This window comes from Arachis hypogaea, chromosome 19 (assembly GCF_003086295.3).
Source record: "Arachis hypogaea cultivar Tifrunner chromosome 19, arahy.Tifrunner.gnm2.J5K5, whole genome shotgun sequence".
NCBI classification, from domain to species: domain Eukaryota; kingdom Viridiplantae; phylum Streptophyta; class Magnoliopsida; order Fabales; family Fabaceae; genus Arachis; species Arachis hypogaea.
The window spans coordinates 2,419,333-2,441,635 of record NC_092054.1 but is presented as its reverse complement, the minus strand read 5'-3'; the positions used below and the strand labels follow the sequence as shown (position 1 = coordinate 2,441,635).

General features: G+C 29.0%; 1 protein-coding gene and 1 non-coding gene across 2 annotated transcripts; both read left to right on the top strand.

Moving 5' to 3' along the window:
* The first annotated feature begins 10,519 nt into the window (after window positions 1–10,519).
* Window positions 10,520–16,355, top strand: LOC112776639 (uncharacterized). The gene is made up of 4 exons (XM_025820862.3): window positions 10,520–10,750; window positions 12,033–15,393; window positions 15,527–15,699; window positions 15,969–16,355. Exons 2-4 carry the CDS (start codon window positions 14,791–14,793, stop codon window positions 16,111–16,113), a joined length of 921 nt encoding a protein of 306 aa, XP_025676647.1. The 5' UTR covers window positions 10,520–10,750; window positions 12,033–14,790; the 3' UTR covers window positions 16,114–16,355.
* Window positions 16,356–18,838: 2,483 nt separating this feature from the next.
* LOC112777247 (uncharacterized) lies at window positions 18,839–20,830 on the top strand. Its single transcript, XR_011877156.1, has 2 exons — window positions 18,839–19,189; window positions 20,278–20,830. It is a non-coding gene; the product is annotated as an uncharacterized protein (transcript).
* Window positions 20,831–22,303: the final 1,473 nt, after the last annotated feature.

Genomic DNA, 22,303 nt, shown 5'->3' with positions numbered 1-22,303 from the left:
TTAAAATAAAATTTAAAAATATATTTAAAATTTTCAATAAATTAAAAAAAAAAACTTTTTTTCTTGTTTTTACATTCATCTATTTTCAACCATCACTTCTACACACACAAATCATATATTTACTTTGTTAAAATAAAAAATAATCCATATTTTTTATAATGATTTATTTTTTTACCGCAAAGTGTGCTGATAGATTTGACGCCTTATTAACTTTCACTATTTCCATATAAACTATTGAGCAATAGTACACGTCAGTTTGTGTTTGTTTTGTTTTATTATTATTAATTTTTTTTTTCGGGAAATGGGTGATGGTGTTGTTGTTTTCAAAATGAACCTTGTTGAAGTTTCTTTAGATTGTTGAATGGCATCACCGAAAATGTTGCTTCATCGGCAAGTGCAAATGGGGTGGGTAAAATTCTGAAAATAGAATCATCCCATATCCTCCATTAAGCAAACTTTTTAAAGTTTCCTATGTCAGCAGTAACAGTTACAACTCTCAACTCATTATTTAAAGGCAGACTTTATTTTATTTTTAAAATCCACTTCGAAGCTTTCATTTCTTTTAGGAAGTTAATAATATAATAAGTACACCTGTTTGCATGTAATGAGATGTCACTTATCATAGTAAACTAAATAGTAAACTAAATAGAATTTGATTGTCCTATGAAGAAATGATTATTAGAGTTTAATTTGGATGTATTAATGGTCGTATAATTATAATTGTTTTTTTTAGATAATTATTTATGTAATTAATTGTTTTGTCGATTTTTAACAAATTGATTGTGGTTCGATTCTAATGGTCTGAGAGCAAAATCTACTTCTTTTTGCAGGTACCAGTTTTTTTTATAAATATATCAAAGGTTCTCGAATTAAATAGGCATTAAAAAAGGAATTGAATTCGAAAAGTGTAAAGATTGAAAAGCATAAAATAAAGATTTTGAAAGAAAAAACTTGACTAAAAATTGAAATGACTTGCATTGAATCTTAAAGAAAACAATTAAAATGTCTTCGACTGGATCAAAGGGCTTTTGGCATAAAATTTAAAAATACTGAAATATAAATTGAGCAAATAAGTAAAGAAGACTTTGAATGTAAATCTAACAATGAAATTTAAATGTGCTTTGAGAATAAATCGAACAAGAAAAGTAAACTTTGCAGAAATTTTAAATGGAAAATTAAAGACATGGAAGAAACTCTATAGAAATTGAACTCGAATGCAGATTTAGGAATTCTTTAAAATGTGAGTGTGCTTGAGTATTTCTGAAGAAAAGTTCTAACCCTTTCTTCATCTGCGTCTTGTCAATTTATAGGTCAATCCATCCAATTATTTGTACGTCATTCTGTCAGTTAGCTTTGCTAAATAACTGTTCACGTACTTTAGAGATCGAAACTTTGTCTTCGATAGGGGTGTGCATGGGTCGGGTGAAACAGAATTTGATGAGACTCAGACCCGACCCGAAATATATACCGGGCCTATTTATTAGATCCGAACTCGGCCATAAACCCAATGAAACCTATACATTTTCAGGCCACGATTATACCGGGTAAAAACCGGACCGTTAACATTACATTACCTTGATACATTCTTATAAGCTAGCATGTGAAAATCAATACAAATAACACAATATTATGCATTAGTCTAAAATCTTATGCATTTTAAACATAAAACATTAACTTATAGTCTTATAATAACTAATAAAATAAAATATTAAAGTTTACAATACTTAAATTCCAGAATAGTCATCATCCATCACTAATAACACAAAATATTAATTATGTATGATGACCGGGCTACCGGGCCGAGTTTGGACGACCCGAGCCATGGCTCGGACCCGACACGAAACAATGACCGGGTCTATTTTTGAGACCCTTACCCGGCCCTAGACCCGGTGAAATCATACCAAATTAACCCCTAGAGTGTTTGGGACCGGACCGGGTCTTTGGGTCGGGCCAGGCCATGCACGCCCCTAGTCTTCGATTCAGTTTTCTAACCACCATCTTCGGTACTATTTCCCACGTCCATCAATCTGTTCTCACTCTTTGTATAATGTGAATAACTGCCATTAATTATATTCACTTATCACTCTTCTATATTTTTCGAAAAGTATTTATCCAGCCTTGACTTCGATGTCTCAATACCTGCTGACCTTTTCTTAGACATAGTTAATTTCTGTCGAGTCTGCCTCTTGGATTTCCACACTTGAATCAATCGACTAATAGAGAGTACTTAACGGAGTACCTAATTGGCTCCAATCCAAAGTTAATTGTAACATGTATTTAGAAGTTGATCGAAATATTATTTTGGCACTTGGCAATGATCGAAGTATAAACTTGTCGAATATTAACTTGTCAAAGAATTCAATAACATCTTTATCAAAAGTATTCTTTTTAGATATAATACCAATATAAAAAATAGTTATTTTTTTTATTAATGTGATGTTATTAAAAATAAATAATAATTATTATTATTATTATTATGGTATAGCACTAGTAACAAAAAAAATAGAGTGAAGCATGAGGTTTTCACATTTTAATTACTGAGAAATAATCAAATTTATTTTTATGCTTCAAAGTTGGATAATGTTTACGTGAAGTTAAGTAATGTAAAAGTATTTTGTGTCCCATGGCCAATGTTTATGCACTGAATACAACGCTTTATCTTTTTCAACAAAGACCAATCTATGAACATAAAAAGTCAGAACTTTCATCCTCTCTCGTCACCCCAAATGACTTAATATGGTACCAATGTCAAGATAAGGGTTTTAATGGAGCAATTTGATCCAAGCTATATGAAGTATGAATCAATCCAATATAGAGAAAATGAGAAATAGAAATATAATAAATTAATGTTATCTTTTTTCCAAGGTTGTTTATTTGTTGACTTGAACTCAATTAATATTAACAATAAATTTTATTAATTTGAATGTTTATTTAACAAAATAAGTATCACATTTTTTCGGTTTATAATATCTACCGTAGCATTTTTACTTTCTTATTATTAATTAATATATATATATATTATTATACATTTTAATTTTTTCTCAATATATTAAAAAATTTGAAACAATTGGTATTATAAAATAAGTTTAATTTTAATATTTTAATAAAAATATAAAATATTTTATACTGTCTTACAATTAATTCATATTTATTATTTAAAACGACCAACCATTTATGTAATTAATGCAAAAAAAAAAAAGTTATTTTTACTTAAATGAGTATGACTTACATACATGATGTAGTTTGATATTTGATGTAGGTATAAAATTATTTTATACTAATAATATATCAAAATTAAGTTTTTAGTAAAATATAGAGAATAAATTAATAAATTGTGATTTTGAAAGTGTATGAAATAGTTTATAAGTTACACCTTGATGAGATATTTAATTATGAACTAGTAAATTAATTATTTTTATTGTTAGGAGTCTATAAAATAAACTTAAAAAATACTTGTGTGTGTACTCGTAACAAATACCGTTCTAAAATTTAATTTTCATCCAAATTTTAATTATATTATTAAATTTCTTGAATATATGATTATTTTTTATATTAAAAATATATAAAACACATCTATTATGCAACAATCCGTAAAAAAAAAATAATTACCATTATTTATCTTAAGAAAAAGGAAAAGTATAGGCTTATAGGGTACTAATATATTATCTGTCAACTTATTGTCAACAGTAATTAATTATTATATTTTAAACACATATATAAAGAGACACATCTAAAAAATATATCTATAAAGACATTTTTATTAAATAGAGCCATAAAAAAGATATTTTTATAAGACGCATCCACGAAGACACTTCCATTAAATACAATTATAAATAAAAGTTGGCATAAGTTGACAGAAATGCTGTTGGTACCATAGCGAAACCGTAAGAAAAAATAATAACAAGGGGCTGGGTTATTCATGGTTTGCAAAGATTTGGTTTTCATCACCATAAGTCAGTCAAACTCAAAATAGTCACACACAATATGAATCCAATGAAGAAAATCTATTCATCACCATTGCATATTCCAAAAAGGACCAAAATGAAAGAAATTATTCACTGTATGATTTTCCACTTTGATTGGTGAATAAGCCATGAATTCAGACCATTGTCTCTCAAATAGGAAACACATCTCCCATTTTTTTAATAATTAATTAATATTATTACAACATTATTAAAACCTCATTTATTTTTTTATTAATTTTTTTTATAACCTTCCAATTTCCATTCACTAGTCATATCATCAATTCACTCCCAAGTCCCAACCACTCCAATTCCCTTTCACTGCTTCCATACTCTTTCATTCTCAAACACATTAAACTTTCTTCATTCATAGCTACTGTTACTTACATCAAACACATTGGTCAAATAATTAAAGCCCTCTCTTCCACCCTAGAGTAGTAGTAAAGAAAACCCTTCACTATATTTTCACTGATCATGGCTCCACCTGCATGTAGATCCTACTCTCTACTACTACATGGACTCATCAAATTTCTCACTGTGCTTTTCATCTTTTCCCTCTCCATTCTACCTCCCAAATCAGGTAAAAAAAAAAAAAAAAGCATTCCATCACTCTTATATAATAATGATTAATAATTAATAATTATACCCTATTTTCTAGTTATTAATAAGAACTGTTATGTGTATGTGGTGCTTCTGTTGATATATAATAATTCCTGTTTAATTTTCATATGGTTTTAATTAATTATTTTTCTAGGGTTTTTTAATTTTATTATAATAATCTCTATCTCTACATATATCTCTAATTCTTTTTGTCTTCTTCCTTTTATTATTCTAGTGTTCTTGGGTTGGCTAGCTAATAATTAAAAACCTTGACTTTGTTTCAAAATAATTATTAATTTAAAATAAATAATATGTATTTTAGCAAATTAAGTAGTAGTATTTTATTAATAAAATTAACAATTATTTTAAAACTATTGAATCAACCATCTTCAGAAGTCTATAAAAAAAGTCTAAAATTCAAATTCTCTTAGTTTGTTAGCGTAGTTTGAATTTTAATTTTTTTTTTATGGACTTCTGAAGGTGGTTGATTCAATATAATAATGCATGTTTTCATGGTTTTGAACTGAATATGCATTGATGTATATATATACATGTATGTGTTGATGATCTTAGATGGATCAATGTTGATATTGAAGAGAGCAATAATGGTGGAAAGCAAGGTAGGATCAAGTCCTCCTGCATGTGTGAACAAGTGCATGAAGTGTAGGCCTTGCATGGCTACACTTGTTAATTCCAATAACAATGATCCAAGAGGGAACAAGAACAAGAACAAGAACCATTTCATCAAATCATCTCATGGGGATGATGATACCTATTACTTGCTTCATTGGAAATGCAGATGTGGCAACAAGTTGTATCAACCATGATTTCTCATCTATATTCATTTTAATTATTATTAATTACTTCCCATTATTATATATTTTTATTTTTTCAATTTCCTATATATGTATTATTATTATTATTATTGAAAGAAAAGGGATGAGGAACCCTACTTTGGTTTTAGCTCTAGCTTGTTTGCCAAGTTGGATATGTTTTTGTTTAAGATGTTATAAATTGATTAGTGAAAGCATAAGATATCAAACCTTATATTATATTATGTCAATCTATCTATGTGCTCTAGGAATAATGTGTATTTCGAGAGCTTCAATAATATTGATATACATTATAATATGATATGTGTGTGTAGTTAGCTAGTTAATAATGATAATTTATAATTATTTGATTATACATTCTAACTATTGTCTTATTGTTGTGGATTCTAATATTATGCTTGCTTTTAATACGTGAAAGAAATATTTTATTTAATCATTTTATTTTGTGCATAAGAATCAATAGAAGGTAGTCAATATATACACTTTTTATTATTATATATATAGATATATAAATTTGAGACACTAATTTAGTCATTTACTCAAATTTATGTATTTAAAAATTAGTTATTTTATTAACGTGACAATACATAATTCGTTATTCATGTAAAATTTCTTGTGTGTAGAGGTGTTCATGTTAAATTTTTTTTTATTGAAATTATATCAAACTATTCTAAATTATTTTAAAATTGTACAAAATTGCTCTTTCACGTAACAAACTGATTTTAAATTAATATATAATATGGTGCACGTACGTATTTTAATTAATTCAAAAAAATTAATTTTAAAAATTAGTTTAAACTGATTTATATAAAAAATTAATTTGTAACATATTAAAAAATATTTAGTCTTAGTTTAGATTGATTTATTTGAGTAAAAAAATATTTTTTATCAAAAATAAAATATTTTTATTATCTTTTAAGCAAAATATTTTTATTAAAAAAGAAAAATATTTATTTTTTTTAAAGATAACAATACCTCACTTTTAAAAAATGTAGAAATAGAAGACATTTTTAATATTTGAAAGCTTTTTTAAAACATTGATCTAAATATAAAATAATTTTTGTCTATTAAAAAAAATTATTTTAAAAAAATAAAATAAATATTTTCAAAAGCTAATCCAAAATGACCCTTAATCGATTTATAAACAAATAACCAGTTTAATCCGATAGTTAATTGGTCGTATGGTTGGCTGACACCATTGACATTTTTAACAAATTAAATATCGGCCGACAAGGTCGAATTGTGAATTTAAAACTTGAAGAAATGAGTTAAACTCTAAAGTGATTTTTGAGATCTATTAATCATTTATACTGAAAAGATTTTTGAGATTTCAATTATATAATAGGCATTTACAAGATTGAAAAAATTGTACTTTACCAATTAGTCTCTCACCCTTTTTTATTAAATTACTCCTTACGTTATAAGTGATTTAGCAAATACTATTCTATGATGGATTAGATAAAATGACATTAATTTAGTTTTAGGACTAAATGCTTAATAAAATGACGCCGTTTAATCTTAACTACAAAGCAGTTTATTTTTAAAACAAACGTACAACTATTAAGATTAAATGATATTATTTCATTAAACATTTAGTTTTAAAACTAAAATGACGTTTTCATCTAATCCAACATAAAAAAAATATACAACAGATAAGAAGTAACTTATTAAAAAAAAAAAGAAAGATTAATATGATATAATCTTTTCAATTTTAGAAATAATTATGACAAAATTGAGATTTCGATAATTTTTTTCATACAAATAGTCAATCTAAAAGATTATTTTAGAGTTTAACTATGAAGAAATAGTTTACTTAAAATAATTTTAGGGTTTAATTATTTTATTGGTCTCTATAGTTTCGCGAAATTTTTAATTAGGTCCCTATACTTTTTTCCTTTTAATTAAGTCCCTGCACCAAATTTTTTTTCAATTGAGTCCCTACATTTTTTTTTCCTTTTATTTGAGTCCCTACACCAATTTTTTTTTTAATTGAGTCTCTTTATAATGAAGCCAATTACTACGGCTTAGTTTGGTAAATGTTTTATTTTTCAAAAGTAGCTTATAAAAGCTAACTTTTAAAAGATGGCTTTTTAAAAGTTGTAGCATTTATGTTTGATAAATCAAATTAAAAATTGCTTTTAATAATCACAAGCAACAATAATTGCATTTGGTAAAATAGCTTTTAAAATTTAAAAATACTATAATAGACATAAATGCAAGCATTAAATTTGAAAATTAGTTAACATATGAGGTTATATTAGACTTTTAAATTTTAAAAAGCACAAGCCAACTTTGAAAAGCTCTATCTTATGTGCTTTCAAAAGTACTCCGATCTTTTAAAAGCTGCAAGCACAAGCACATTATCTTTTTTATTTACCAAACACAAAACGAGGAGCTTGAGCTTTTAAAAAGCACAAACACCTCTTCGAAAAGCTTTACCAAACCAAGTCTATTAAGAGTGACCTAATTGAAAAAAAAAATGGTGCAGAGATCCAATTAAAGAGAAAAAAAGTATAGAGAACTAATTAAAAATTTTGTAAAACTATAGAGACCAACAGACTAATTAAACCTAATTTCAGCTAAAACTATTTTGTTTTCTTTTGGTATTGAGCGAACTATTTTTTTAATTAAAAATGTTATTTATATATTAAAATTAATTATTAAAATCAGTCACTAATATATTTATGTATAAATACATATGTAATTTAATTTATTTTTAATATATATTTATATTTTAACATATATTTTATACTAATAACTAATTTTGATGGCTGATTTTAATATATATATAATATTACTCTTTTTTAATACCCTTATATATATGTCGGTTTGCAATGGGTGCATGTACTTGATTAAAGGGGGTTGTATAGCTCAGCGGATATGGAGGTAGGGGACCTTAGCAAATAGACACAGAGTAAATACAAATGGGTGTAAATAAATTTGTTTAGCAAATTTGGACCCAAACAAATAGAGGGTATAATAAGACCTTGCATCGATAGTGATGACTTTTTTTGGCATATGCACTGCAAATAATTCCAGTACTCATCAGGGCCCCAACTCCATCCTAGCCTTCTAGCCTACCTAGCTACCTTGGTTGGTAGAATGATGTGATCTTTTGTTTCGTTTTTTTACACTTTTAACGAATTTTTGTGATTTTGTCCTTACAAAGATCTATATTTTTATTCTTTACATCAAATATTTTTATCATATATATAAAGATTGATTTTGCTAAAAATTATTAAAAGTATCTATAGGAGTAAATCACTTTTTTTAATTATTTTACATTTAATATTATTTTATTATCTTATTTTGATTTTTTTTTTAATTTTTTTTGTAAAAATCGATATAAATTGAACCAATTTAATATGTATTCATGTACATCATTTTAAGTTAAATTAATTTATCTTATTATATAAATTATTTTAAATTAAATTGATTTAGTAAGAAAATAATATTTTATTATAATTTGATTTATGTTAAACCAATTTATTAGAGACTTTATATTTGTAAAATTCGATTTTACTTAAATTAATTTACTAGGAGTTTCAACCTCTACATAAATTATTTTTAATAAGTAATATAGTTCGACAGTTTTCACGTAGAGAATGATGCAGTCGTAAAGAGACATAATCTATTATCTTTTAATAGTCTTAATACAACAAGTTGACTACATCACACAATAATTTTTTTACAATCAATATCCCATACGTAATTAGTCCAATTACAAGAACCATTCAAACCATAAAAAATATTTCATTCAACCATTAAATTTTAAAACTAATCTAATTTGCGACAAATACTAATTTAATTACAAATTCTAATTAAAAGTATATATCATCTATAGCAACTCTACACTAACATAAGACAAATACAATCTTATATATAAGAAATCTATACTAACCAATAACTTTGCACAACATATACCTCAAGTATGAAGGCTTTGGTAAATTATTCTAACATAAATTTATTATAAAAAATGTTGAGTGCCGTCCGATTTAGCGTCAGTTTTATCGACGTATTTATAGACAGTTTTTATGTGAAATTCGTCATATCAAATAGTTATCAGCGAATTTTTTATTCCAACGGTAATTTTGCTGGTAATAGTTGGAAGAAAAACGGAAAAAATAAGCGCGAAATGTATCGTGGGATTTACTAGCAAAAAAATCTGCCAGTAAACCCATTTTAGTGGAATACTACGTTTTGGTGACCGCAATGCGTTACGGTCGAATTTATCCGCCGATAAATCCAAAAGTAACAAGCCTTAAAATTGAAAGCATGAACCCTCTTCTCCTGAAATCTCCGCTCTCTCTCTATCTAACCTCTCTTCTACCTCTCTCTCTAACCCTTTTCTCTTTCTGCCGCTCCGTCAGCTCTGTCGCCACCGGCCCCTCCTGTCGTCACATCTCTCTCTCTCTCTCTCTCTCTCTCTCTCTCTCTCTCTCTCTCTCTCTCTCTCTCTCTCTCTCTCTCTCTCTCTCTCTCTCTCTCTCTCTCTCTCCGCCGCCGCCGTCCAGCACCGCCATTGCATTTTTCTCTCATGAGTTATTCTTCCTCTTCGCTCCTCAGGTTCCATTGTCACTCTTTTTCTTCGTTTAAATTAATTTTGGACTTAGTTACATGTTGATTTAGAATTTTATTATTATATGCTAATTTAACATTTAAGGTTAAGTGAATTGTTAATTAAGGATTTAGTTATACGTTAATTCAACAATAATTTTACCAAAACAAATTTTAACACAAACAAACTAGACATAATTATCATATATTATTACTGGATTGATCTTAAAATTTTTGAAAATTTAGCTATTAAGAGTATATTTGATGTAAATAAAAAATTTCAAAAACAAATTTAAAACAAAATAAAATTTAAGAATATTTTTAAAAATTTTAACAAATTTTAGAAATAAAAAATATACTTTATCTTTATTTTTATATTTATCTCTATTAGGAACTTTTTTTTTCTATTTTTATTTGGTACCAATTTGTAGTCTGTGTGTGGGCCTGTGGCGCTTGGCAGGTCATATACTGTGCCTAGATGTAGCCCATTATGCATGAAGAAGAAGCCCACTTAAGGCCCAAAAGATGTTCCCTAAACACTACAAAACGCAAATACAGAATCTAACTGTCACGACTCGCGAATGTTGTTGAAATGCATCCACATGGCTCTTCTCTCTTCTTCTTCTTCTTCCGTGAACCTCCTTCTCTTCTCTCCTTCACTCACTCCTTCTATTCACCCACTCTCCACCATCGTCCTCCTCCGGCGACGCCGTTTCAGCTGCCGCGCCGCTTCCCCCGGCCCACCTCCAGCTCCCCGGACTGATCCTCCTCCCGGAAACGATTCCGGCATGCTTCGAGGTTTCATTTTTAATTGCCTGATTTTGCATCTTTCATGTTTTAGCTGGAATTTTATTGTTTGGAGTTATTTATATGAAGTTCGTGACCATGGTTCTATGTTCTATTACCATCTGAATTCTATGTTTATGTATATATTGTTCCGTATAATTGAAAAAAGAATTAGATAGTTTAGTAGTTGCTGTTTCTATCTTGTTTGGTGTTGGTTCCAATTGAGTGATATAAGATGAAAAAGTTTAAGGGAAGTTTATTAAGTATGATACACCATAAGGCCTAACACTTGTGGTAGCTCATTGAGATTTAGGCACATTTAGGGATTGTTAAGGGTTAGTTAGGAATTATGGAGATAAATAAGGAATTTTTATTATTATGATCAAGACATTGTGAGAAATTTATTGGTGAATTCAGAGTATGTTTTAGTAGAGTTAGCAACCGATTCGAAGAGGTTGTGTAGTTTAGGACCATAGGTTCATGAAATCAATTTGATATTTAAGGCACATATTTATTGTCTTTTAAGGAAAGAAAGTATAAGAAATTAAATGGAACTAACTCAACCTCAAGAGCTAGCTTAAAAGGTGAAGATTGCCTCACACTTGTAAAGGCCACCAGGTTTTCAATTTTAGACAATGTTAGACTTTATAGAAACGGTTGATGATATTCTGTCACCATTCAAGGCATTTGATGATTAACTGCTGTATTCATTAAGAACAACAAAACTTAGTCTTGTCTCATTACACCGCTAAGTGAGGTCAACTACGTAGATTTGGTGACACTATAGGATCCTATTATAAATTGCTATCATAGACTTTTAAGTAGTTCTTCCTTCTATCTTCTTTTGATTTAACATCAGTATTTGTATCTTTGTTTTCATGACTAAGGACATACATAGTATATACTTTGCATCATGAAGTCTTGTATGTTGAATTCTTGTATGAATGATAACTCACTGCTATGATGAATTGAGGTTTATTCGTTTTTAAGAAAGCAAGTAACGCAACAAGAAATTCCCTTAGCTGCACAATTTCTAATTAATTAAGATAGCCATTCATTCTGGTCTAAATAGTTATTCTGTATGCTTCCACAGTGAGAGGAGCTGATTGGGGTTATACATTTAATTCGTCTTAGTTTGAAGTATGATTATGCTGAATTATGTCTATATTTTGTGTCATTAGCATGTGAGCAAATTCTGTTATGTATACTTTGATTTTGCATTTGCAATTGTGCTTCTATGAGAAAGGTTTAGCTTTTGGTGTTGATAAATGTCTATGGTTTATTTGAGAAGCAGATCTTGCGGCATCTTTATCGAAAATTCAAGACAGAGCACAGATCTTCTTTGCTGTTCTTTTCTGGATGTCGCTATTCTTTTGGGCTTCTGCCTGGGATGGGAGAAACAGACCAAACAAGTGATCAATATCTAGAAGATTTAAAAAAAGAAATAGTAAGCATTTAATTTGTATAGATAGCATATCATAATCTAGGGGGACAATTTTTTACAGGAACAGTAAAACAAAACAAAAGGGAAAAAGAAAAAAAATTATAATTTGTGGAATGAATGTTCTGTTTCTCCATTAATTTTACGCTAAACACCATATCTGATTAATCACTCTGGTCTCATTTTCCTTCTTTATATATTCAATGTTTAAATGCTTTGGGTTAGTACTGAATCTTGAAGGAGCTTGTAGTCATATAGATAAGAGGTAACATAGGACTTAGTAGTTTGTTTCAAAAGTCTTTACATTTGAGATTTTTAACTTGTTTATGAACTAAAACCATTGGTAACCATAGTTTCATAACATTTCAAGTCTCACAAGTCAACTAAGCAGTTCCCATCGGCTCCCTTCTTGTGGAAAGTTTCGCTCTTTCTTGTGCGCATATTAATCACAAAGCACTTATTTTTGGAAAGAGTAATGATTAGAATTCCTAACTCATCTTTCTAATTATCCTTCTAATTCTTAAAAGGGTAAGAATTAGGAGACAACTTGGAAGGTAGTAAAATATTTATGTATTTTGCACTTGTTATAGTTATAGGGTCTATAGTACACATCTTTATATTTTTAGTTGTCAATAATAGTTGTTTATATTTAGGTCTATAGTACAATATTCCTAACTACTACTACTACTACTACTACTACTAATGGGTCTCCAGCCCAAGACCTAAGAGGAGGGAGTAGACTAAGTTGACTAACCAAACCGAGGCACTGAGCTACTCTCAGTATTACATATCATTGTTGTTTATGCTGGTATCTTGGTTCTCAAATAACTTTTTACTCTTGAAATTGTTTGTTTCCTCATGTCATGTCATGTCTTTATTAAACGAGAGTAGTGGATGAGAGAGTTGAAAATCAGAACTAATACTATAGAAAAGTTTTCATTATGATGCACATTGTGTAACTTGGTGCTTGGGCTTGGATCTAGGATTTGATAGCACTTATCAATACATTGCACACTTTTGTCTTAGTGGTGTGAATAATACCAATGAGATATAAACCAACAACGACTCAAATTAATCTGAGTGTCTTATCACCACAATACCATACTAATGTGTTGAAACTCTGGGACCACATAACAGCGTAAAAGCCGAAAATGGAGATCCCATTTAGAGATTCTTTATGCTAATAATCCAATATAAGATTGATAGATCAAATCACCCATGTTGTGGCATTAGTTACATAAATTATATTTTATTACATACTATTATATAATATAAAAACAATGGTTTGTTTTGTGAGGTTCAAATTTCGTGATTTACATATTATAACAACAATATACAATTAATTAGAACTTTTTTAAAAATAACCTAAGTTGTAAGAATTTTAGTATCTCTTACGAATGAGAAATCCGTATTTAATCATGAATTTACTATTTACTATTCTAAATAGGAACTTTTGTATATTTAGTTTGAAAATTTTAGATAGGTCCCTATAAAATGACCTTTTAAAAGTGAATAGAGTGTGACCAAGGTTGTTATAGAGTTATCCTATATCTCAAAAAGACGCAACTAGCCTTTATTGACAATACGATAATGTAAAATTTCTAACCTAAACTATCTACTAGGAAACTAGTCTTAATCAAAGCCTTCATTTTTTCCTTGGTAGGGATTAATTTGCGAAAGACGATGAAAGTTCACGTGAATGATGTGATGCACATTATAAAAAGTTAAGAACATCATATATCTCTCCCATTCTAGATAGTATTCAATAGAAGGTATTGGTACATTATTAGAAAACACTCATATATGACAACAAAATGTGCCCATGGTTCCCCTTAAGGTGTTGTCAATACATAGTTGGTTCAATTGGTGAGAGGCTAAGGCTAGATAGTGACTCAACTTGTGTCACTAGCAAGGACCAATTTGTGTCCGTTCAATTTTGCATTTGAAAGCAACACAAGAACGGCGTTGTGGGTCACCACCCTAATCTCATGCCATGCATCCTTCAAGCAAACGTGTCTCTCTGGCAGAGGTCATACTTTCCTACTTGTATTTATCATTTACTATTAGATTGAATGCGAATTTAATCTAAATGGGAATTTAGATAATGTTTCATAAAAAATCTTACAAAAAGGATAATATTTCATATCAACCAAAAACGAAGCAAATGCCCCAAAAAAAATGATGTTAACATCTTTTTTTTTTTGGAGTTATAATATTATTATCACTTTGTTTTAATCATATTTTATAATGCAAAGACTGAATTATTAAATATCACATAGGAAAAAAAAAAAAAAACTCTTTTTTCCAAGACTAGAGCTCTTAGGTCATGCTCTATATAAAGACTTAACACTCCTTCTTAAACTCTATTCTATATGTCCCGATATATGGGAGAGTTCTCTTCTACCACTCCCTCTCAATAACTTTGTTTTCAGTGTTTCTATTTCTTTTCATTCCACTTTTCTCTCACTTTTCAATTCTTAGCTGTCTCCTAAGGTGGTATTCTTCAACTTGCACCATTTCTTTGTCATCCATCATATCTTCCATCAATCTTGCTTGTATTATTACCTAAACAACTCCCTATTTTTTTTCATTGTCTCTTTGAATTGCAAACATGTTACTTAGAAGTTCTTCAGCACCAATTCTAAGTTCCTTGCTACCATACTCTATGGAGTCTTCCACCGACCCGGCCGAACTGGTTGTCCATCTTCCTAGGGCAACATCGGTTTTTTGTCTAAGCCAACACTTGGTGGAGACAGAACTCCATAGTAACACACCAAGTCCTAAGAAAAAATGTTCTGTCCCACCATCGCCGCGTAGTAAAGTTCTAAGAACTCAACATAGTACAAAGATCAAAGAAATAGACGAAGCAAAAGATCGGGAACAAAAGATGTGCATGGAAGCTAAATCTTCGGTTCAAGGATTGTTTTCGAGCTCCGGATTAGATAATAAGGTAGTCCTTAATCATGAAGGATGCGCCGGCGCCGGCGAGGGGAAGCAAGAGAGTCTTAAATTGCAAACTTTAGTGATGGATGGTGGTATGGGAAGTAATGGTAGTGGAAGAGTAGGCTATGGTGATGGAGGAGGATGGGAATTCTTTGAAGGAAATAATAGTAATAATGGTGGGGATAGAACTGATGCTTATTATCAACAAATGATTGAAGCTAACCCCAATGATTCTCTTCTGTTGGGAAATTATGCAAAGTTTTTGAAAGAGGTAATTTAATTAAAAGAAAAAACATATTAGTTTTAAACTTGGTATATGTAAAAGCTAAGACAGAGGAATTATTTGCATCATATCATGACTTATATAAAAGTTCATATTTTATATTTGTGTTTTTTACAAATAGGTTCGTGGAGATTACCCTAGAGCAAAGGAGTTTTTTGAAAGAGCAATTTTGGCTACTCCTGGTGATGGTCATATTTTATCACTCTATGCAGATTTAATTTGGCAAACAGAGAAGAATTCTGATCGTGCTGAAGCATATTTTCATCAAGCTATTAATACTTCTCCAGGAGATTGGTATGATATATATATAAATCAACATTGATTATTATAGTTTCTATTCTTTATTATTTGTTTCCTTTATAGAAGAGCATTATGTCTTGTTAGATTTAAACTATGTTATAATTAGTTAATTACTTCATATTCTAGCATACAAGAAAATTATAATATTTGGGAATAGTTTTGCTCAATTAGTTCAAACTTGTATTATATCCCAAAAGAAAAATGCTGTCCTTGTTTCTCTTTGGCAATAAAGCCAATTTATAAATCTTAATGTTCATTGGTAGTTATGTCATGGCTTCATATGCTAAGTTCCTCTGGGAGGCTGAAGACGATGACGACGACGGCCGGAATGAGTTGGACAACCATACACATTCACCGGATCTCTTTCAAGGAACTAAACATCACACTCATTTAACTGCTGCCTCATAACTATTGTTGGCTTAAAATTAATAGAGACGACTTTGTATTGCAAAATGTAAATAGCTTAGACCTTAATAAGAGAGAGTTGTTTAATTATTTTACATTTGAATTGTGAGATATATGTTAAATTAAAATAATAGCAATTCAAAGTGATGTATAATTCACTTGGTGTGTTCAGTTGATTCGAATAATGTGATTTATTTGAATATGTCATTTTTATTTGAATTTAATACAATTTTTCCATTCTAACATTGCAAAAGATCAGAGAAGTTTAATTTGCAGCCACCCCATGATGCATAAATTCATATATTCCAACAAGTGATAACAGATTTTAATTATAGTGATAAACCTATGGCCACTAATGTACGAAGGTCTTGAAAGTTCAACATGTTCTATATTCCGATAGACATTGTCTTTTTCGCCTTACAAACTTAGTGATAAGGTGATCATGATTTCGTGTTTTTAGTGTTTGTCACTTTCAAATTTGGTCTTGTCATAATTATTCTTTAGATACATCTTGTTTCAATAATGTAAGAACAAAATTGGCAACTTTTGATTATTCAATTGGAAACAACAACCGTTCATTCTTTTTTTGGTTGCCCACGGTATCCACCAGCCCGACAGGCCAAGGACTAATCCGTCGCGGATCGGAGCTCCATTTAAGGGTCTGCCGCTAACCAATGGGTTGCTGCATGCACAAGACGGGATTCGAACCCCCGACACTTACTTAAGTGAACGAGTGAGCTGACCACTCGACCAACCCAAGTTGGTTAACAATTGTTCATTCTAACTCTGTCTTTTATTTAAACAAGGATCTTTCCTCATTATGAAAAGTTTGTAAAATATTTTCTTCAACTTGCAACAAATTCTGTTATAAACATAGTCTCCAACTTAAAAGACACTTATTCTTTCTATATTTTCTCCTAAAAAATATGAAAAAAAAAAGGTAAAAACCACGCAAATTATTGAGCCACCATAGGCAAAAACTATTGACCAAATTAATGAGTCTCTGATTTTATAAACTCGTTACTCTTTTTTATTTTCTTTAATGTGAGACTAATTCTTTAAACTGTTCTCACTTACTACTTAATACAAACTAGACATATTGATTTGGTCTCCTATTATATATTATTTTATTCAACTAATTTAGATTACTTTTTATTCCACTCTGATATCTTTAATCTGTTCAATCTAACATAACCCTGAATACAAGTTAAATGAGTCCTACTTCATCAGTTAAGTACTTAAGTCTGATGATATTAATTGAGAAGTGGAAAATCAAGAAAGTTAGCTAGGTTCAATTTCAACTAACTGCAATTAATCACTACCACATATTACATATAGTAATATGATTGTTGACTTTTCCTAATAAGTTACCTTGATCCAATGAAGCTCGTTGACTTGTGCTAAGAAAATAATTAAATTGATAAACCGATAAAATAGAAAACAGAATTAAATTAGCTCAAGAATTAGAAAGACCGGCATAATAATAATGTTATCACCGGCCGGTTGTGTATGGTTATTAACCGTTACTTTTTGGGACAATCATAAATATAGTTAACAAAAGTATACTAATAATGTTATCACATTTATGTCAATTGACAAAGTCTCTCTTACTCTCTTTTAATTTGACAAACTTTGAAGGACATATTGGAACTGCCTTGTTGAATAAACGTACTACCCTATAGACTTTCTTTTGTTATCCTCTTTGAATATCTCTTGTCAGCAATTATTATAAATTTATAAGCTTAAGTATTTTTTAAAGTAAAAGACAATCACAATATAGATACTTCCTATAAAACAAAAAATATAACATGTATTTTAAGGCCAATTTTCAGATGAAGTAAAATAGTATTATTTCATGTAAGTATTTAGTTGAGTTAACATATTTATATGTCAAACACATTTACTGAACTTTGTTTCAAAAATAAAAAATGAAAACTACTTTTTTGGAAAGGAAGGTGGCAACGAGGCTGTCTAAAAATAATTGAGAATCATAGTATTCTGTAAGGAGAGTTGTTTATTATTTGGAGAGTTTTTTTTAACCTGAGACTCGCGACAAATAGATATTATATGTGAGATAGACTGTGTGAAAGCATTTATTATTGTCAATAATTTACAAGATTGCCCTGGTTTTATTGATCATTTGGTGTTCAAAATCCAATGAATGATGTCTTAAAAATGATATGCTGATCTCCAGTTGATCTTAAAAGATGCAAACACAGTAGCAGATATTATAACAAAGACTGCAATAAGAACCATTTCGTTGTCTTAGAAGGAGTTTGAGAGTAATATTCAGCGGGACTATCTTTATTAAGCAGTTTGTTGTTTGTTTTTTCTTTCTTAATTGTTGTTTGTTTTCTTTTTGGTCACCAAAAAAATATAATCGCATGCTGGCATGTATCTAACTTTTTTTCTATTTGTATATTAAAAACGGCCACTAAAATCAGCACTATGTATTTATTTGTGTATAAATATATATTTTTTTATTAGTAATTAATTTTAGTAGTTAATTTTAATATACACTTAATATAGTTGTAGATATAAATATGTGTAGAAAATAATTTTTCGCATCAATAATATATAATTCAAGCAAAACCCTACTTTTCTTAATTTAAAAGCATAGCTGTCAAAGCAAACCCTACGTTCATTATGAGTTGAAACACAACGTATTTCGAACACACACTTTAATATTATGGTCCATATAGTCAATGGACAAATATAAATTTCATGCACTCAATTTCCATTCACTTAATTATCATCACTTTGTTCTTCCCTATTTATAGCCACCAAAAGCTTCCAATATTAACAAATGCTCAATAAACCACAGCTTTAGCATTATTACACTCATCTCAACTCACTAGAATTTAGTATATATATAATTTGAAGATGAATAAAATTATGGGATCAAATAATAATAACGTAGTAATTTGTGCAGTTTTGGGTATGTTAGCTATTCTTCAATTCGCAGAAGGGCAGACACGTCATGTTGTTGGAGGCAGTGAAGGTTGGAAGATTCCATCAAATGATTCTGAATACCAAGATTGGGCAAATAACCAGAGATTTTCCCTCGGAGATATCTTAGGTAAGCAAGGTTAAAATTTAATTACTATATCATTAAATATATCATAGATAGATTATACTTATTTCCTATGAGATTTTATATGATGTTATTACATGCAAATTTCAACTATTTGTAAAACTACGTACACATTCTTTATATGATGTTGCTTGTATTTTTTAAAGTATTTATATATGTTGTGGTCATTTAAATTTTCAAAATTATTTTATTAAATATAAATTATTATTGCTTATATTTATTAAACGTAATTTTTAATTTGGTTTATCAGATATAAAAATTATAATTTTTAAGAATTATCTTTCAAAAATCAATTTTAATAATCTATTTTAAAAAATAAATATTTATCAAATCAATCTTAAAAGTCGATCCTAAGCTAACTATGAGAGATTTTATAGAGAAAACATGTGGAGTTGGAGAGGATTTTGTTCTCCTCATCTCAATCCTTGCAAAGAAAAAATTTTCCTCATAGTGAGAATTTTATTCTGCCTATTATTTGGCGTTAAAATTTTGTTGAATTTATTTTATATAATAAATTTTAAATATTTATAATTTATTATTTTTTATATTTTTAAATTAAATATTTATATATTTATAAATATCAGTAGAATAAATTATTAAATTAGTACTTAAAAAATTTTGATGCTAGTAAAAATAAATACAATTTAATATTTAATAAAAAACTAAGAAAATTTCTCTTATATCACCCAATACATTAATGAAAAGTTGAAAGCTAATTAAACTAGTCCAATCTTTTCTTCTTCAATTCCGCTACGTTATCAACAACATTTTTGTCAACTTCTTCCAACTCCTATTTATAACTGTGTTTAATGGAAATGTCTTTGTGAATGTCTTTGTGAATGTGTCTAATAAAAATGTATTTTTTATGGCTGTGTTTAATGGAAGTGTCTTTAACTCTTTATAAATATATTTTTTGGATGTATCTCTTTATATATGTGTTTAAAATATAATAATTAATTATTGTTAACAATAAATTGACAGATAATATGTTGGTACCTTATATTTTTCCTTTCTCCCTTCATCCTTAATTTAATTATTGTCTTCTATTAATTAATATCCGTATGGTTTTGTAGTGTTTGATTTCACTATGAACCAACATGATGTGGTTGAAGTGCCAAAAGATTCCTACGATATTTGCAGTCCAGAAAATGCAATCAACACAACAATGAATAGCCCTGCCAACTTCATCCTCAACAAGGAAGGTCAATTTTACTATATTTGCAGCTTTGGCACACATTGCATTCAAGGACAGAAGTTGTCCATTATTGTCCCTAGCTCCTCCTCTGGGGCTCCTTCTCCACAGCCGTCTCGGTCGCCGCCGGTGGTTACTACTGCTGCTACTTTCACTTTGATCTTCATCTTGGCATTTATGGGTTTTTAGGTATATATATCATGTAGCATGTTATAGAGTCAATTTTATGTGTTTGGGGAGTATGTATTATATGTGACCAAATAAATTAAACTATGATAGGTTTTGTAATTTTTGTGTTTTCATTTTTTGGGGTGGGGAGTTAGGGAGGTGTTTAAATTGTTTGATTGATGTATGGTTCATTTTGCATTCTATAATGTGTGTTGTAATCTTGAGGACTTATTTGATAGATTTAAAATCTAATTTCTTAGTAAAAATTGTTGAAGTTATAAAACATATATTTATATAAATACGAAAATGATACGATACGGAATAAGTAGATATACTAATTTTAATATTTTTTGTGATACATGGAGATATTAATATAAGGGATAAGTATTTTTTTCGTCTCCAAGGTCTGGGGTCAAAATCAAAATCGTTCCCGAACTTTTTTTTTATTAAAATCATCCTCAACGTTATAAAACGTTATAAAATCATCATTTTCTATTTTTTTAGACCAACTTACCCTTAAAAATTAAAAAAAAATTATTAAATTAAAACTCCACCCCCACCTACACCCATCAGCATTTCTTGGTCTCTCTCCTCTCCCCCACCCCACACAATTTCCCTTCCTCCTACACCCACCCCCAAACCCTCACTCCATCACCCCGCCGCCGCCGCTTTCCCGCGTCCATCCCGCCGCCGTCCCTGCTTTTCTGCTTTTGTTTTCTGCCTTCTGCTTCTTCTTCTTCTTTTTCTTCTTCTTCTTCGAACTGAATTTTTGATGAAATTTGTTGTTGATGAAATTTATTGTTGATGAAATCTGTTAATGATGATGATGACCATGAAGAAGGGATGAGGGAGTAAGGGGTGGGGAGGGTTACAATGAAGGAGGGTTACGGTAAGGGAGGGGGTGAGAGAGGGGGGGTTACGGTGAGGGAGTGAGGTGTTGGTGTTGGTGTTGGTGAGGAAGGTGAAGAGGAGAATGACGATGATGAGAGTATTTTAGTCTAAAAATTTGGAAAATGATGATTTTAAAGCGTTTTTGAACGTTGAGGATGATTTTAATAAAAAAAAAAGGTCAAGGACGAAAAAAGTATTTATCCCTTAATATAAAGTATTTTTTAGATAAATTATATTTTAATATTTTAATGTTATTAAAATGTAAATTAATATTTTAAGTGTTTTTAATTTTTAATTTTTTTAGATAAATTATATATTATTTTAAACTCATTCTAACTTTTAAATAGAGATGATAAAGTGGCTAGTTCTTCTATCCTACTAAAATCTGTCTAAAAAATGAGAGCCAAGTAAAACTGACTTAAAATGCTAGTCCACTATGTTTTATAGTAAGTTGGTGGGCTAACAAACTAGTTCCCTTAACTTTTTAAAAACAAAATTAGTAAATTTAATTAAAATTAATCTAAACAATAATAATTAAAAAATTAACTATAAATAAAAAATAATTAAATTATTATATAATTTTTTAAATTTTTTATTTTAATAAAATTATTTAAAATAATATTTAGAAATAAAATTATTTTTATTTTATGAAATAAATCACATAATTTAAATATATATATATATATAAAGTGTAAAATAAAATAAAATAAATAATAAAAAATTTAAAAAATATATTTAAAAAGCATATAATTATTAATTTTTATAATACTAATTATTCTTTTTATTAAAAAAATGAATTTAAAGTTGGATTCGGGTCTTAATGGATTCTTTTGGTTGGAGGAACTTAA

Bases quoted from the DNA above. Each gene is read 5' to 3' on its own strand.
- LOC112776639 (XM_025820862.3), top strand. From the start codon at position 14,791: ATGTTACTTAGAAGTTCTTCAGCACCAATTCTAAGTTCCTTGCTACCA. The intron at 15,394-15,526 runs GTAATTTAATTA...TTTTACAAATAG, and splicing joins ATGCAAAGTTTTTGAAAGAG to GTTCGTGGAGATTACCCTAG. The intron at 15,700-15,968 runs GTATGATATATA...GTTCATTGGTAG, and splicing joins AATACTTCTCCAGGAGATTG to TTATGTCATGGCTTCATATG.